Genomic DNA, 19,284 nt, shown 5'->3' on the forward strand with positions numbered 1-19,284 from the left:
ATTATTTTAGGGAATGGAGGGGGAAGGAAAGTTGCATATAGGTATAGCAATTAACAAAAAATCCTCATAAAAATTTAGCACATTTCTGAGGCATCCAGAGCCACTCAGCACCATAAGCAACCAGTAACTGGAAAGAGATCTATTTAGTAATAATGAGAGATGCACTTGGCATCTTATGTTCAAAGGCATGTGAGGTTTTTAGTCCTTACAATTTCAACAGTAGTCCCATATCTGATGCTCCACAGAGAGCCTTGATAACCCTTTGCAAGCCCAGTCAGCACCTTTGAAGTCAATGTTGCCACAGTAATAGCTCTGAAATCTGTGCTGGCTCTAACCTCACTGGAGGAGTGTTACCATCTATTTTGTAACACTCAGGTTCTTTGAACTAACAGCACTCCCTGGGTTTACAGCACCTGACATGTCTGCTGCCAAGCTTCTTTGCTTCTTTCTTACTGCTTTTCCGAAGCAAAGTCTCCTATAACTTCATTTCTTATTGTTTTCAGTAGAAAAGAAAACCAAAAACCCTGGTTCCATAATAAACTCCATGTCTAACTTTGCAGGAATGTTACACAAGTAGACCTGCTGGGACTGAAGCAGTAACCTTTTGCTGGATACTTGTGTTTGTACATCCTCTTGGTTTAATTCATTTTCCTCAATGAGAATGAAAACACACTTCCTGAAAACATACTTGCATGAAAACTAGTGGAAAAAAGTCTAGATTTAATATCAAGAAAGATGTAAAACTAGTTAGAAAATGGACTGTGGGCTGTTTTATTTTTTTTAAGTCAATATTTCATTGTCATATTTTGAGGATTAAATAATGTTCAGGTTAAGTTTTGTCACAAAGCTGGCACAGACTAGGCAAAGGCAGTGCTCCAAAGCTATTATGAAAGCCATAGCTGGCATTTAACATCATGCATCTCCTATGAAAACAAGAAACCTCACAGCACACTCTGATCTAATCATGATACATTTGACAGCTGAATGCCAGAAAGTTCTCTGCTGTTGCTTAATGCACTATGGAATATCCAAATGGTAGAGTGACCCCTGCCCAGGCCTGACCTGGGGGCTCAGCCTTGAGGCTGTGGGCTGAACCAGGCTGTGCTCACCTGGCTGTGTAGGATCTGCTAAGCTGTGTGAGATGGCATACCAGGCCAAACTTACCCTTTGTTGTTTCGAGCATTTTGGGCACAATGAGAAGTGAACTGCTCAGTGCTGGGTGCTCCTACAGATCCCACTGTGCCTTGGCAGTGCTCACCCCTCCCATACTGCCCCAGAATGGAGAACCTAGCACAGAAATGAGCTGCCAGGCCACATCACAGGCAGTCCTTAGCAGGGGCAGAATAAAAGCAGTTCTAGAGTAACTGGTTGTAGCCAGGGACACAGAAGCAGCTCACAATGCAGTGAACAATCTCTAGATTTTTTAATCTAAATATCCATATCATTATGATATCTAATAAAGAAGGGAAACCAATAGTAATTTATCTGAAGTGTAAAAGCCTTTTGAGTAACTAATTCTCCAGCCTGTCAAGCATAAGTCCATGTAGCCAAGATTCACTACTCTTTTGGTACCCAAACTAAGATAAATGATCATCTTGTCCACAAGTCATCTTATACCATTTCCCACAGGAAGGCAAGGTTTGAATCCAAATTGATTCTGAAAACCCCTGAGGTATGGTCAGAAATCAAATGGATGTCAGTAAAAAACACTAAAGAGGGAAATGTCAAATGCAAAAGCTACCAACAAACAATCTGAGCCTGTGGCCCTCATGAAGAGTGACCTGCCAGGCAGTGCAGACTGCAGAAAGGGACACACAGAGATCCAGCAGCTGTTTGAATGTTTGGTGTTGTCTGCCCACAACAAAAGAGAAGGCAAATGCCATCCTGGGACACACACACCTGTGAGTTGTTTCATGTAAAACATGGAAGAGATTATTGTGCTCTAATTGGCACCGGTGCATTCTCTGTGTAGTTTGGTGTCCAGTTCACACCATCATGTGTTAAGGAAAAGGGAGGGTCAAGGCCCAAATGTTCTCATATGAAAGCCCAAAAGTTTAGAAGATGCAATCCAAGACAAAAGGCTGATGAACTGGGCATTTTCTGTGTGGAAATGGGAAAATGAGGAAAACTTAAAACTTAGCTGTCTAGCAGAAACCTGACCTCTTTCTACCCATTATAAACCGGTGATGTGAAATGTGATGTCTTCCACTCTCTGCTTTTGTTTGGTCGGGTTTGGTACAGCAGGACTGTGCAAATTTAGACCACCTGTTAAAGCATTTTCAGACCTTTTATCTGTCTGAGCCAGAGGTTCCTCAGGTCAAAGTCGTGCAAGACTCCCCTCAGGATCCAGTTGTTTGGCCAACATTCATCACAACCAACTCCTTTTGAACATACCCAGTTGTCTGGGATATGGCATGGCTTAGCCCTAGGTGCTGCAATGAAGCTGAGATGAGCTCTGGGACACAATGGTTCTTGGTGACAGCACCAGTGTGAGGAGTGACTGCTGGCCCTTGGAGGCACAGACTGGACACACAGTGTTGGAGGCATTTCCAACATGGGCATGCTCAGTGTGCACCTGCCAGGGCTGCCAGGTGTGACACAGGACCTACAGAAAACCTGCACCTTCCTGGACCAGCAGCTGGACTCAGGTGGCACTTCCTAGGGGAAAATGGCCAAAAGTCTGTGGCCAGGTGCCTGAGCTGTGTGTGCTGTGAAGCAGAGGAGGAAGAATTGGAGCAGTGGAGTGTTTATTAAAGCACATATAACAGGGGCACCCAGTGCATGGTTAAAGAATGACATCATGCTGCAGTGACAGTGCTGGGCAGGGTCTGGGGTTTCTGTCTGTCCTACAACAGAGACTTACAGACTGAAGCCTGGGGCATCCACAAGCCCACGTTGTTGATGGACCAAGAGCAAGGTAGTGCCCAGCAGGGCTGGCAGCAGGGTGCACAAAAGAAAGCCAAGGAAGGCTGCAGAACAAGGGGAATGGCTGGGATAGGGGCTATTTCCCTGCATGTTACTGCAGCCACTTGTCCCTGCAGGCACTGCCCCCCATCCCCTGCTGGAGCTGTCATCACCAAACCCACAGCTCACCCAGGGTGTGGAGCTGGCACAGACCCCATCGACCCCAGATCCTGTTTCTGGGCTGCACTGACCAAGAGGGCAATCATGCACACTTCCTTCCACATTTATGCAAAAAGCATCCACCCCACACGTATTTCCACTGTATTTGAGGCCTTGTGAAATCTTGGCAGAAGTGGATGGATTTTGCCCAGAATACACAATTTAGTGCTAATTATCTCTTCCTGCTGGGCTTTAGAGCACAGAGCTTTCAGTTCAAGAACAACAGCTACAAGAGCTAATGGATTGCTCTGTTACCAGGAAGCAAACCCTTTGCAGAGCGTGGAGGATCCTGCCCGGCTGCAGGTCCCGGGGAAACTCTGCAACAATAGGAGGATGGAATTCATTAACTCTTCAGGGAAGGAGAGCACAGCACCAGCATGGTAATTGCCTTCCGCCGGTGCTGCTGGGGAGAACATCCCAACACAAAAGAGCATCTCACCCCTCCCAAGGCACAGCAAATTATGTTGTAAATATAGAAAAAGAAAATTCCCCTTGTTGGGTCCATGAGAAGCTGCAGAAGAGAAAAGGATGAACTGTGGTTGTGATTCATTCCCTTCCATGTCACATACAGTAAAGTCCATATTTTCTGGGAGTGAGTGTACAGGATATGGATTAAATTGTTGCTTTCCAAACCCCCCTTCCCACGTGCACTTATCTCACATCTAGAAAGGCCTATGGGCCTCTCTGACTGGGCTCCACTGACAAACACTCCCTGAGACAAGGAAGAGACTTGTTCCACTCTGCTGGCAATTAAGCTGCAGGTAATGAATTAACAGCATATAGGAGTCACACCGGGAGCCAATAATAATTTAATTCTCCTGCATTGGCAGTTAACCACCCAGCAGTAACCATCCCAGAGCTGCTCTCCACACAGCTGATTTTGGAGCTTTACAGACCTACCTGTGGTGATCATTTTGGTGATTCCAATGCTGACATGTAGCCTGAAGGAGAGTCCAAAGTACCTCCTAGCACAGCGAGCATTTTGGCTGGTGGTGACCACGTCTTAGTTTTTCTTTCAAATGCAGTCTTTTGGTGTGGCTACTCACCTTCTCAAATATCCTTACAAGTGTAAGAAAAAAAATACCAAAATATAGAGCAGATGCTTCAGGACCTTGGACTAGACCCATTATTGACACAGGACCAACATTACACCCTTCTCAAAGACACTTTCTCACTTGCTCATATGGTGCACAGATGTAGGCTGCTGGCAATGATCCCTAAAGCAATGTGGGCAACTTCCAGATTTTCAGGTACCCTTTGTCTCCATTTCTTGTGCAAGATTCTGGCCAGTTTATTCTCATTTGGGTCTTTGTAGTTATAAGGTTAAAATATCCTTCTTGTTGCTGCATTTTTGCTTCCTCTTGGAAACAGAGTGGGGGAAACACTGCTTTAATGAATGGAACAACACCCAGCACTGAAGGTGAGGAGTGGTGGCATTGCCACAGGTCACCAAGATAATCCTGTGACCTGCCTGCCCAACACACAGAGGTTTTACTGGCAGCTCTTCCAGAGAGCATGCTACTACCAATGGGAAAGGTTTTCACAGCTTGGAATCATGATTACCACCATCAAAAAGTAAAAGGCTCTGAGACTAAAAGGAGTGAGAATAATTCTTTCTGAGCTGAGGAAACAGCTGTACCAAGCCTGACAGCCTTTTGCTGGGACAGTTGTAAGCATCCTCCATCGTGTCCAGACAGAGTTCCCTGTCTCAAGAACAAGTTGTCCAGCACTAGTTCACTGGGAAACACCAGAAAAAAAAAAAAAAAGGAAACACCAAATTGATTCCAAGGAAGATTTTCTTCCTTGAAATGAAGATAAAGAATTCTACTGCTTTATGACTGGTGGTTTTACTGTGAGGTATTGCACAACAGGATTAAATAATGTTCAAGTATGACTGCACCCACTTCTCTCTGGCTGTAATGTTTTCCTTAGCTCATTGTGTCTCAGACAAGGTTGGTTATGAAGAACAAAAGCCTTTTAGGTCTGCAGATTACATGCACATGAACCCTTCTCACCTGAATGTGGTAACAAGCATGTGGAATACATATTGAACTCATTCTTCATAGTGTTTTGTCTCATAATATTTGGAATTCAAGTAAGCTTTGTACCTTAATAAATAAATATTTAGCTAATTGCATTAATAAACACAAAGCAAAAGGCAGAAAATACCCTTCCTATCCTGCATGTGGACAGCCTCAGTTTCCAGCATGAGCAGGAGGATGACCATGGGCAGGGACCACGGGGTTAATCAGAGCAGCTGGACACCCTGTCCACCAGGCCCCAGGAGCCCCAGCCTGGGCTGCAGAGGGCCCTGTCTCCCATCTCTCTGCCTGGTTGGCCTGCCCCTTCTTCCACGTTTTTAGCAGGGTTTGCCATGCTCCTTTTCTGTCCAGGTGGTCTCTGCCTTGGTACCATCCCAAGAGACAGGAGAGACTTGACCTCCACAAACCTGCTGCCTGACTGATCCAGTGGAAAAAAGAACCATGTGAACCCCACCTTTGAAAGAAAAGCATTATTTGCCTCTTCTCACACAATACACATAATGAGAGTGCTCCACCAACACTTTCATCACCCATCTTCTCACAGGACAAGATGCTTATCCTCTCTCCCATACTTTTTTCCTTTAAAAACCAAACAAATAAAAAACAGTTGCCAAACTGTTGACAAACAGTTAACAAATCTGAGATGCAAATCTCCACATGAGAAATAGAACTTTTGCAAAAAATGATAAGCAGCTTGAAGTAGACCTTACTAGGGCAGACATCAAGCAGGCCCAGGGATGTCCTTCTGCCTTTTGTGCAGTGCCTCCAAGCCCAATGCCCTGGGAGGGGCTACAGTCATGGGAGAGCCACATCACACAGACAGGATTCAATGTGTTGCAGCAAATGTGTAGGAAAGCCATGGTCTGTCTTCCCTTCAGGCAAGGTTTGGGATCTGAGCAGTAAGTCCAGGACAGCCCCCATTGCATGGGGCATCTGGATCTGAGCACCAGGCAACCTCCATTTCATGGAAAACATTCCAGCCCCATTCACAGGGCAGCAGCTTTGCTCTCCTAGAGCCCCCACGCTGCACCAGCTAAGCATTACTGAAATTGGATCCCCCAGCATGCCTGTGGATAATGACTTAGGCTTACCTTTCCTCTAAAGATAGGGAAACTGGACCAAAAACAAAGTTTTTTTTCCTGCTGTAGAAATGGTTCAATTGTTTCCATCCTGAATGTGATGTTTGTGATCCAGGACTTTTGCCTTCCACCTCATGTGCTCCAGGAAAAAGCAGCACCTGGCTGTTTCTCCTGGCAGCACTGCCTGTTGGCTTTGACAGAAAGGGACCAAGACCCACTCAGATGCCCACAAAAATGGTTGGTTTTTTTCACTAGGGCAGCACACTGTTCACCCAGGGGGAGGGGAAACAAGGTTATTTTTGGAAGCTTTGCTGACCATCTGCTGGATAGCTATAAAAAAGCTTTTGTGGGTCAGGTCTGAAAACACTGCAGAGCCATACTCTTAGCTGGAAAGATTTCATATGGAGACTGGATGAAAACCAGCAAGGCAATGGACATGGATGCATCTCTTTTTTGTTGTCACAGCTGATGGAAACCTCCAGTCCATGCTGGATGTTTGCTGACATGATGCAGACAGCAGAAGCCAGATCTAATGAGATGCCTCAGTCCCTCCAGCAGGCAGCCAGAGGTCCCTGTGCCCAGGTGATTGGGGCCACCTCAGTGCCAGTGGGTCAGCATGTCCTTCCTGCCCAGGTGAAGGACATCTTGTTTTAGAGAGATCCCAAAACCTCCTAAGGAGCCTGATCTGCAGGCCTGAGGTCATCTCAGTGTATTCTTCCAAAGCTTGGGTGGAAGAGGCCCCTTCCCTGTTCCTTGTGCAGCAGCTTGGAGTGAGGGCACTTGGCAAGGATGTGGTGCTGGGCTCAGGCTGGTGCTCCTCATCTCCTACATCACCAAGGTGCCACCATGGACTGGTCCTTGGGACACAGCAACAGCACAGGGGCATCTCCTCTGCCAAGGGACTGCTCTTCCCACAGGATCAGAGACAGTTCCCTCTGGTGCCTATGCTTGCTTTTATCACTCGTGCCCTCTCTCCACCTTCTTTTCACAGGTCCTGAGATGCTGTCTAAAGAGGAAAACATCCTCAATAAAAGGAAAGGGTGTGCACCAGTGCTGCTCTGAAATACTTTGTGTCTGCTAGGTTATGGTGATCAACTACTGAGGTGACAACTGGGGGATTAAATAGGATGTTGAGTTCCTTCTCCTCACATGAATAATTTAACTTTTTGCGCATGGGCAGGAGAGGGGCTTGAAGGAGTGCAGTGAGCCCTGTCCAGCTGTCCAGCACAGACATGGGAAAACACAGATTCCTAGGGAGAAATCCATATTTTGGAGCATGCATGGACAGAAGGACCTGGGTGCATCCCTGAGTCAAGGCAATGCCAGGCAAAGAATTTTCCCTTTGCACTCTGTAGCTTCCCAACAGAGATGCTTGGACTTTATTCCAGGGTCAGGCCCTCAAGTTTTTCTTGTGTCTAGCTCCCAGTCCCAGTGTGATGATGTCCTGCTGCCAGTGCCTCATTTATAAGGAAGGGAAAATCCAACCCATTCAGATTTTGAATCTGCTAAATGACTAATGGAGCTAATTGTGCCCTCTGCTCTTGTAGCAGCTTGAAAGCAAAAAAGAGGGGTTGACACAATAGGGCAAAGGACATTTTCTAGCTCTGACAATAACTCAGCAGCCGACTTTTACATTTGCAGAGACGTGCTGCCAGCAGCCCACTCTTACTGGGCTCCTACTCACCTTTGTAATTTACTTCAGTTTTTGGCCTTCAGTCCAGTCTTAAGCAACACTGTTCTTGGCTTCACTCTGGTACCTATCAGAGCATACTGAAACCCTGTGATGAATAAAGCAAACCCAGAAAAGTAGAATACCTGTAATCCAGGGCCTACTTTGTAGTTTTAGCAAAAGCAGCAGCAGGCAAAGCACAGATATAGCAGTGGGAGAATGGGGAAGAATTATTCTAAGTCAAACAGCACAGGAAGAGGTTCTTAGCTCAAAACAAAAACGATCTACTTGCATCACAAAATAAATCGAGTTTTTAGCAGCAGTTGGAAGTCACACATGCAGGGAACAAAAGAGCTCATTTACACAACACTACTTACTTACATTTCAGAGTAACCAATGTCAGTGCAGGACCAAGAGCAGAGCAAACCCAGTAGTCTGGGTTTAACTATGAGCTGTTACTGCTGCTGACTAAAATGAGAGGACCTTTCCTGAATTGTTTCTCAACATTGATACTGGGATATGTGTCTTGGACTAATAAATTGTACAAGTTGTTTCTTTTTGGGAAACCAGCTTAAAATTAGAACATGTTCAGTGCCTGCAATGTACCAGTCTAAAAGGAGAAAATCCACTCCCCAAAATTCCTTTCTCTTGCTTTGGTGTTACTTGGGGAAATGATTCAGCTGAAAAAAATAATCCAGGAAAAATGGCTGGTTACTAGTCAGCTTGTTAAGGATCAGTCCTGATGGGGCTGTACTGGGAAATGGAAGAGGATGAGAGGGTGCTGGATTCTCCCTTCCAGCAGCAGCAGCAACATTTACTAATACTGACTGCAATGGTTGCTGAATTGCAGACTTGAAGTTTGGAGATACAGTTCTTAGGAGGTTTAAACATCTGCTTCTGGCATTCCCAGAAGTGCACCAGCATCAGCATGCTGATTAATCCATTAGAGCCCACAGACCATCTCTTCCTTCACTTGTATTGCTTGGGGAGAATGGCAAGAAAGGCTTAAACCCACCTGAAACATTTGGACTGAACTGCTCACTGGTGTGGGAATAACCAGATAATTCATGATTATGTCCATGTAACAGCACTCATGAAGGACATATGAAACTTGCACTCACTTTTTCCATTGAAACAAGGAGGTTTCAAGGCAGCACACTCCATTCTGGCCCTCCTGGAAGACAAAGACTCCATTGTTGGGTTAGTTCCACTTTGCATGACAGAATCCTGTATTTGTTTGGCTGGAGAATAAGCAAATAAACGTGATTCTTAGCCTGTGATGGAGATGGAGGTATCAATCCTGTTGGCAGTGTCCCACATGGATAATGGCCAGACACTGTAGTTAGCACCATAATTCAAGTTTTCCTGTTCAAAGGCAGTGCAATAGTAAATCACTAATTAGACATTCATACTTGCACTTTTGTGTTTGTTTCTGTTATCTTTAGTCCTTTCAAATAACAGCATAAACAAGAGGGTGACTGAATGAATGAAACCCCCTCTCAACTTTCCTATCTCTCTTGGCTGGACAAGCAGTGGCACGTGCTGGGTGCAGTTCAGAACTGCACTGTAAGGGATGCAGTAATAGCTGTCTTTGCCTAGCAAGGACATTTGTTTGGTCCTCTGCCCCAGGAAGCCAAGTTTCAGAGGTCATGCAAAGATTTCATATCTTTGACACATCACCTTCCCTGCCAAAATTGGCCAGGCATAATCATCAGGTCAAAATGTAAGATGAGAGAAGGGGACAAGCAGCACAAGCTCACAAATACCACTGCTTAGGAGATCAAGGCCAAACCAGGGTAGATGGTTACAACATATTTATAGCAATGGAATGGTATTTCACAAGGTTATTTAATTTATTTCTGCCTTTTTTTTTTTTTGGCTGAGAAATATACAATTATCCTAAATTTAGAGCACCTCAGAGATTATACAGCAGCATTCTTCCACTCCTTGTCATGGCTGGTCATTCAGGAGAGCATCTCCATGAGGTGCATGACACTGATAGTAGCATCACCTTTTGGGGGAGCAAAGACTGCTTTCCACAAGGAGAATTGGATATCAACACGCACTCAGAAAACTCCATGTCAGGAAACAATGTGTCTACATACCTAAGCAGAAAGATGGGCAAAATGCATTTCAGAAGCTACAGGAGAGAGCTCAGGTAGTAGATCAGAGGAAAGGCTAATTTGTGAAACACAAGGGTATTAACCATGAGACATCCCAGAGGAATTTGAAATTTGTGCTTAGAGGGAAGTCTATGACTGGATCGTGCTGCAATGGTCTGTTTGAGGCAGATCTACTGCAACAATGAGGCCAGGCTGCCTCCTGTTCTAGTGTTTCAAATGCTGGCTCTTCCAGCAGCAGAGTCACTGGAACCAGGCCACAGCACGAGAACCTCATTTACCCACAGCAGCAACAAGGGATGCACCAGTGTTTGGGTGGATTTGGTCTGTGGGGAAAAACTGACAGACCTGGGTAGCAGAGGAGCAGAAGATGGACTTGAAGAGCAGCTTTGAAATACAGTTTAAAAACAAGGAACACAAATGGTCTTTGACCCATAGATGGTTCTTGTGACAAAACATGTGCATCATTTTTTACATCAAATTTTCCAGCTATTTTCAATTAGTTTTATATGCAGTGAGCTGAACAGATTCAGAGTCCAGTGAATTAAATGTATTTCCACTCTCAGAGAGTAAGCAATGCAGTAATGTAAATGGTGAAGCAAACTAGACTAAATAAGAAACTACGGTAAAGTAGAAATTAAGTTTCTCCTTAATGTTGAAAAATCAGAACACTTTCATAGCAAGGGTGAAAAAGTAGATCCTACAATGGTTTTACTGACCAAAGTAATCATGAGATGAGCAATTTCTGTAAAGAAAGATGGAACAATTTGTATTTTTAAACATACATGCAATTTGCTGCACTGAGGTGTTTTTTCCTCTCCACTCCTCTCCCCTGAGGATTGCAGGCGGTGCCTCTACTGGGGAGCCAAAACACATGTCCCTAACAGGTGACCTTCACCAAAAACCTACCAGGAACAAGATGATGTATTGGGCCAGCTGGAGCTATAGAGAATCAGCAAAGCTTTTATTCTTTCCCCTCTGTGAGAGCCACTGGCAGAACCGGAGCTCCTTCCAGGCTGACAGATCCTCACACCCCATGTACAGCAGCAATCCCAGCACCAGGGAGCAACAAGGCCCAAACACCTCTGGTTTCTGGGAACAGAATTTCTGGAATTTACTTATTTCTGGAAGTAAACTGCTGGTGGCAACCAAACACCTGGCCAAAAGTCCCACCAGCCCTTTTTTTTTTGGCATCTGTTGACTCCACATTTGACACTTTATTTGTGTACAAAGTCTGAGATTTGGTTGGGCTGAAGAATTGGCCTCTGACCACAGAGTAAGAGGATAAGTTTGTCAGGTGGCGTAGCTGCTAATGGCTGAGCTTCCCTGGGCTGCTGAAAATCACAGAAACATTCTATTTGCCACTGTCCTTCAGAACAAACTGCATGCCAAAGTAAGACAGAAGGCTTTCCCATGTTAGAGTCCTCAGTTCTGTTCCCAGCTTTGTCTGAATAACCCTGTTCAAGTTACATTATCATTCATCAATTATTTCATATAATACAGCTTTTATTTCTCCTAAGACAGGAAAACTCACATTATAATCACTGTTGGAAAAGATACAGAAACAGTGATAACATTCATCACAAATGTAAATGGTAGAATTCCTTGTTTCTTGGTTTATAGAGTGTCTCTCCCTAAGCTTCAGGACACAACAGATTGTCTGGGAGACTAGAATGTCAGTAAGAAGACAGATTTAATAGATAAAAGCAGGATTTTAAAGACAATACCATTTTTTGGGGAACACAAGTCACTACTCTCAAGAATTTGTAATTTACAGGCTGAGGGGCAGCTTTTCTCTGGGCTTGAGCAATGTAAGCCAGCAGCTCCTCCAAAGCATGACTGCTGGCTCGTGCCTGAGGCGTTCCTTGGAGCTCTCTAAACTGGGGAAGAAAAGCTGACTTGAGGTCAGCTTAGCCGGCTTGCCTTGATGGAAACCCCTCTTATCTCTGCAACCAGAGCTGAGATCATTTGCCCTGGTCACCCTTTAACTGCAAACACAGTGCTGCTGGCAGGACAACCCTCTCCAACTCCCAGAAGAGTCAAACCTTCCTCCCCCTCACTCCAACAGAGGAGTTGTGCCTTTTCTGATCAAAAGGACTCAGAGTCTGTGCAAGTCTTAGCTCAGCTCCTGGTTTGGAGAGGACCAGTGAGAGCATTATGCTCAGCCAGGGCAAAAGAAGTTGAGAACTACTGCCCACAAAGATGTTGTCCCATTATTGGATTCATTTGGTTTGAGAAGGGAGTAGGATTCCAAGTACCCTTTTTGAGTATAGGAACTCACAAACCTGTTAGGAGCCCTTGTTTTGTTTCAGGATTTCACAGGATTTTCCCATTAACTTATTTCTTGAACAAATTGGTTGAGCAGATTTTATTTTTGCACACTGAAAGAGCAAAATGCTCCCTCTATATCTTTGCCATAGCTTACCTGTCATTAAAAATGTAGAAATTTTCACAGAATTCAAGAGATCTGATGATATCCATGCAGAATTTGGCTAAAGAGGGAGCTGTTAAAGGGCAAGAGATGGGAATAGGACCCAGTCATCTTACATGATGTAAGGCTGGTCTTTCTTTGGGCTCAAAGCTACAAGTGAGCAGGATTTCCAGGCAGAAGAACAGAAGCTCAGCAGGAATGACACAAAGTTAGTGTAGGCATGTTTCAGGCTTTTTTTGCATTTAATAATTTATCCCCTTTATTCCTGAATTAACAAAGAATGTTAATCTTGTGATCATTACACAAAGCCTAATTTACATAATGATGAGCAAAACCCAAGGACAGTCCCCAATACAGAAATGTCAAAATCTAAAGGCAGAATCAGAGGACTTGAGGCTCACTAGAAAACCAAAGGAAAGACCAAAATGGCATTCTCAAATATATATTCTAAAGATTACTTGCCACTGTTCTCATAATTTTTAAAGATCCTTTGGGGGATCTGCCAGTGTTGAGGTAAGGCCTTAGAGAACTTTACCTCATTTTAGGTTAATATTACAAGACTTTCATATTTGGCAAGCTACTAGGACAAACTCTGCCAGAAAAGTGCTCCTCTCATCAGCACATTTCATGTTTAGTCCAAACAATCGGTTTATTTTTTAATTAGTTTTTTAACAAGTAGATTACTTTTTGTGAAGCAGTGAATATAAAACAATATATTGTTCCCCCTAGAGACAACATATGTACAATACATATGATAGGCATGATATACACAAATAAGATGACTGTGTGACAGATTAGTAACCAGAGGCCATGAAAGAGCAGAGGGATAAAACAAAAGTAGTAAATGTTTGGTCACTTTTGAGAGTTAATTTGGTCATCACATTCTTTTGTGGGGTTTTTTTTTGGTGATAATCAGATTGTGCAAATATCATTATAACAACTGTTCAAGAAAAATATTAACATTAAATGACAAAGCACAGACTTGAAAGATACTCTAATATTGAATTTCCCAGATGCAATTTAGAGATTATTGTAGCAACAATTAAACAAGCTATTCTGCCAAGGAAAGATTAAAAAAAGTACCTTTTAAAGCACCAGACTGTGAGCTGCAAACCACACACCAAAATCTCTATCCAAGCAGAGAATTGTGTACAGACTCACACTTTGGTAGTAAATAAATTAGAAAGAACCCACTCTGAAGAAGTGCTTAGCACAGTGCAGATTAAGCTCTTTTCTCCCTTCTCCTCCATCACCTATCTTCACTATAGCCTCCAGGACCAAAATGGACTTTTCTCATCCTCACACCATTACCTTTACTTCAAATGGTCTTCTGCACCCTAAGAAGTATTTCCATTTCTCTGTTATAGACTTCTATGTTGGTTTGGAGTGTCATGTTCTGATCTTTCATTGCTTTGATGAAAAAAGCCCCAGCATAGCATTTTGCTGTAGCAAAAACTGAGCTTTTAGTAGTGTCATATTTTCTATCTTGGAAATAGCTTTTCTTTCAAATTGCCATTTAGTCTGGTGGCCACCACCCCATCCCACTTTGCCAGCACAAACATGAGCAAAGTGCTGCTTGTACAGACTTTGGGTGTACCAGAAATAATTGCAGTAGAATAATTTCACTCAAGAGTGTGAGTACAACACTTGTTGGCAGTTGAAGCAATTTTTACTGAGTCTGAACAACACTGCCTTTTAGGGTAAATATGTTATGTCCTGGGTTGATATGCCATAGTGCATTATTCTACTAAAATTTAAGGTATTTACTGAAGCACATTGAAATTCCGAGATTAGCCAAAGTAACAAAACTTTTTCATTTCTTTTTCTAGCATTCATTAATCTATTTGGAATTCAATATAATATGTTAAAAAACCTTTCAAGCTCATCATACAGAATTGCTGAATATTTCTGTGCTACTGATTACACACATGGATAGGCTGCTCCAGAAAAACAGCAACTAGACAGCAATGTGGCTATGGAGAATTTGGGAATGTCACCAAAATCACCACTGGAATGCCATATGAGTATTACTGAAAGAGAAGGAGCAGTTACTCTTTCTCAATGTATGTTCAGTGTATCCTCTGTTTTATCTCCTCAAAGTTTTCTCTGTAGCCCAAAGTCCCTCTTTCTTTTCCTATTAGCTCAGGATCTCCTAAGGGTATTTCCCATCCCAGGGCCAAAACTTAGTATTTACTTCTGCAACAATGTTCCTATATTTATTCTGTAACATTTTCCTTATTCTCATATTATTTGATAAAAGAGGTCATATAATTGTCACAATTTTGCAACTCCAACTGATTTTGAGGTGGCGGTTCATTATATTTTGGAGACAGGTCAGTAGCAGAAATAAAACCAGTGCCCCAGGCACAGCAGGGCTGTCCCATGCTGAATTCCAAGGACACTTTTCTTTCTGCCAGCCTGCTCCCTGAGGGCTGTGCCAAGATGAGGGATGCATGGTGAGCCTGGGGAAGAAGCAGGCACAGACATCAGCTTGGGCACACAGGGCAGCTGATGGACTTTTCATCTTGTGACTGAAGAACAGGTCATAGCACAGTGGAGTTTCATTAAATCTACACAGCTCATGTTCACTGCTCTTTCCCAACTTTCTTTTATCTCTAAAAGACAGAAGCAATGGCTTTATGATTTTGCTTTTTTTTTTTTTTTTTTTTTTTTTTTTTTTTTTTTTTTTTTTTTTTTTTTTGTGGGAAACTTGCTGTCCTTGAAACTGCTTTGTCATTAATTCAGAGAGAGGTCACAAAATCACAAAACCCACATGGCCACAGCTGGGCTGCTGCTGCTCCCCTGGGGCTTGGACTCGGTCACAGCTGCCCAGGCATCCCCATGCACACAGAGCTTCCTCAGTGCTGGGGCTGGGAATAGCTTCTGCATCCTCTAAGCACCTCTGGCTTCCACATGAGTTTGCTCAACTAAATAAAGACACACCACAGTTTGTGTTTTTTCAAACAGGTAACAGATGATATTACAAAGTCACAAACACCAAAGACATCACTGAGCTTAAGAGATGCAAAACTCAATGCACCAATCCATTTTGAAGATTAAAATGTTAATAACATAGTGTAAGTAATGAATATAAATTTTCTCCCCCAAAACAATGACATTTCCTGAGTAAAAGTTGCTTGGACTTAACTTACTATCCAAATTACTGGCCTTCTGCATTCAACTGTCACTTATATGAGAAACCTTAGGTTTACCAAAATTCTCTGTTCTACTAAAGACAATAAAATTTTCCCATTTCACCAAATGTCTCACTGGGTTTATTACCACAGACATCTTGGAATATGAAAAATATGAAAATCTTAAAATAGTTTCAAGAAAGTGTGTTCATTACCTAAAAGAGAGCAGAGAGCAGTTCTACCTGGGGGAAATTCTGAACCACCTGATTAATTCTGTTATGATAATAATTACAAGACAATATTATTAATGCAACATAAATGTTGTTTTTTTCAAAACAGCTTTCACATATTTAGCTCAATGATACTATGAAGGTAGAATTTTACTTAAAAGTGCAGTATTCATATACTGTACAGCAAGATGCACAGGAAGTAAAATGATTACTATATGGGAGAAATCCTCTGTATGCATTAATACTGAGATAATAAGATTGAGAAATACCCAAAACTTAGGCATGTGAATATAAAGTAACTTACATGATGTTCATAAACCCCCTGCCCCCCATATTAACAACTGAAATTCCATTTTAGGGACCATTAAAGAAGAGAACTTTGCTTAAAGAACGGTCTGTAAACTTTGCTTGAATGACAAAACATTGTAACCATGCATATATATTAAAATTTTCAAGCCTTTATACTTACATTACTGAAATTATATACCTGCAATGTTGGCATTGTATCTTTATGAAGTTCAACAGCAATAGATACATCAGCCTTTCCATGGACAACTAACTTATTGCTAAGTCAAGAAAACAGTTGGAGACTTATTTCATTTAAAAGCAGTCTTATTGAAAAATAGCATTGAACAGTACATTAGATAGGTACACCAAAATAAAAAGACCCAAAAGAACAACCCACATGGTTCATTTTGAAAACTCAGTTGTTCTCCTGACACTGGTAAATCAATGTAGCAATCCCTGTGCCTGCACACAGTTCAAACCCTTCTTCCACTTCCATGCTCCTTATGCACCCCTGAAACCCAGGACTGTCACTGAAGCAGGAGCTGTGTTTCAGTAACTTCTCATAAAAATCATTTAAATGCACTTTCTACATTACCAGAATAATGACAGTAAGTCAGACTTGTTGACGCATTTTATTGTGAGATGGGGAGTCTGGTAAAAAACTAGAAAATGACCATGATGTAACAAGGAACTTAAAAATGAAGTTTCAGATTTGTAACATACATACATGAATACAGGAACAAATTGGCACAAAAATGTTAAATATTGTTCCCAACACTGTTTTATAAGATTATTCTAATTTGGCTTACTAAGGAAATGAGAGTTTTATGGTTAGACTAATCTCTTAATAAAACTGCAGAGCATCATGCTATTAGTCACACAGTGAATTTCAAAATTTAAGAGCTTTATATTAAAAACTGGGTAAAGGTAAAATGAATTGATTGCAATTGTAAAATTAATACATTCCCATTTTAATTCTTCTGTTCTACAGTCCAAGGCAAGTATAAATGTTAACATAACACTGTTAAATCAAATCTCAATGCAAGAGAACCGATTGCATCTCTACTTTAAATCTTATCAACTTTCCAAATTTTCATACTAAAATATATTATTGTATTAATACAAACTACAGTATTATACACTACACTGTGTAATAAATAAAGAAATATAAAAATAAGACACATAAATATAAAAGTTTTCTAAAACTAAAAAGGTACATATGTCAGTAAGAAGGGTATTAATACTGCCAGGTTTGAAGACATACAGTACAAAATGTTGCACAGATCTATAAACTAAAAGAAATAAAATAATACTGATAGGTAAAAATCAGCTAACATTGTTAATAAATGGGGTCCATAATAACTAACATTTGAAAATACTTATGAGCCAGATAACATGTCATGTATGTGTCTGAAATTAAAGTAAACCAATAAAGCAATAAAGCAGATTAGAAAATTTCCCTTGTAATTATTGTAGAGAAATTCTGCAAGTCAGGTATTAACCCAAAATACCACCAAATAATTAAATAATGAAATATACCAGTGTTCTTACTTCTCTGATGGCTGAGTGTTTTTTCCCCATGAATAGTTTAGAAGTTTGATACAAATCAACAAATGCTAGTTATTGTAGGCCACACATTGGGTAAAGGCTGCTTAGAGCCTTTGTAATACTGATAAACGGCACTTACAGCACATAGGTCTTGCATAAGGCCAAAGGAGATACAAAGCTTCATATCATATCCTTCATATTGTTACTACATACTCAAACACAATTACAAACACTGTTTTTGACAACTTTCCTGTCCTTACCAGTATCAACACTGTTAGTCCCTGCAATCAGAACTCAACGACAATCTTCTCAACTACATTTTTAACCACATGAGTAAGAAACTTCAGTTCTTCTATCATCTTCTTCATTAAGGCTAACAATACACTTTAAATGATAATATGCTCTACTACAACATCTAATGTCATAAACTGCTACCTTCTAGGTTGAATTTACAAAGGTAGCCAAGCACTGTTTGCAACTGCATTACATGTCTCTGCAAAAGGGAATTTTGTAGTGCAGAAGTTCTCACATTGTAAAACATAAGAAAATACTGAAGCGGATTTAGGAAATGTTTTACCATAAAAAAAAAAAAATCATATAAATCTCTCCCAATTGTACAGTTTAAAAATTAATCAACTTAAGAATGAAAATTAATACTGATAAAACAAACAATGCCAGATGCTTGTCTAATAATCAGGTTTCCTACAACCTGGTAAATCTTTGCTTCCAGAGTCACTGTATTTTTCTAATCTGCTTCATGTTATAAACTTGTTCCTAACTTTGAAAACTGTGTGAAAAATTACTAAGTTTGAGGTTCAGGCACACCTGGATTTCTTTTTTTTTTTCTTTTCATTTTTTTTATATATATATTTTTTTACACAGTAGTGAACAGAAATCACAGTATGCAGGCTACTGCGTTTCCATGAAAAGCATGTATAATATAGAAGGAACTTCATTACCAATTTTTTTTTCCTTATAGAAAAAACCTAGCACGTAAGCTTTATTCATTATTTTCTTCTGACACCTGCCCATTATTTTGTATAACTTCTGGTTCTGCATTGCTTGCTTGATTTACAGCTTCATCATTCTTGTCACCTTCAGTTTTCCCTTCTTCCTCTTCTACTGCTGCTACTTCTTCCGCATCCCCTACTTCTTGTAGTTCCCTACATTCTTTTTCTTCCTGAAGTCCCTCTATGTCTTTTTCTTCCTCCTCCTCTTCCTCTTTTTCACTGTATTCCTCCTCCTCCCTGGTTAGGCTCTCCCTCTCATCCGAGTCGATCTGCGAGGGGGACGCCCTGGGCACGGCGTGCTCGCTGCTCAGCGCCTCGGGGCCCAGCTCCTCGGGCTCGGCGCTGTCACGCTCCTCGGGCTCCCTTTTGCAGTAGGAGTAGCGATGGTTCATGTGCTGAGAGTAAGAGCCCGAGTGGGAAAACCTCTTTCCACACTTGTCACATTGGTAGGGCTTTTCCCCAGAATGCAGTCGCATGTGTTCGATCAAATGGTGCTTGTGTTTAAATGCTTTCGTACAGATTCCACACTCGTGAGGTCTTTTACCTGTAAAATAAAGCACAAACAGTTGGGCATCTTGTAGCTGAAGTTTTAAAAATGTGCACTGCTGTT

General features: G+C 41.7%; 1 protein-coding gene across 4 annotated transcripts in view; it reads right to left on the bottom strand.

Moving 5' to 3' along the window:
- Window positions 1-16,729: 16,729 nt before the first annotated feature.
- The window catches only part of ZEB1 (zinc finger E-box binding homeobox 1), a 118,574-nt gene continuing 116,019 nt past the window's right edge, over window positions 16,730-19,284 (bottom strand). For all 4 annotated transcript variants that reach the window (XM_036399511.1, XM_036399495.1, XM_054514299.1 and 1 more), the window contains one exon: window positions 16,730-19,218. In XM_036399511.1, coding sequence (XP_036255404.1) covers window positions 18,665-19,218 — 554 coding nt within the window. In that variant the 3' untranslated portion in view covers window positions 16,730-18,664. The remainder of the gene's footprint in view (window positions 19,219-19,284) is intronic.

This window comes from Molothrus ater, chromosome 1, assembly GCF_012460135.2.
Source record: "Molothrus ater isolate BHLD 08-10-18 breed brown headed cowbird chromosome 1, BPBGC_Mater_1.1, whole genome shotgun sequence".
Lineage (NCBI taxonomy): Eukaryota > Metazoa > Chordata > Aves > Passeriformes > Icteridae > Molothrus > Molothrus ater.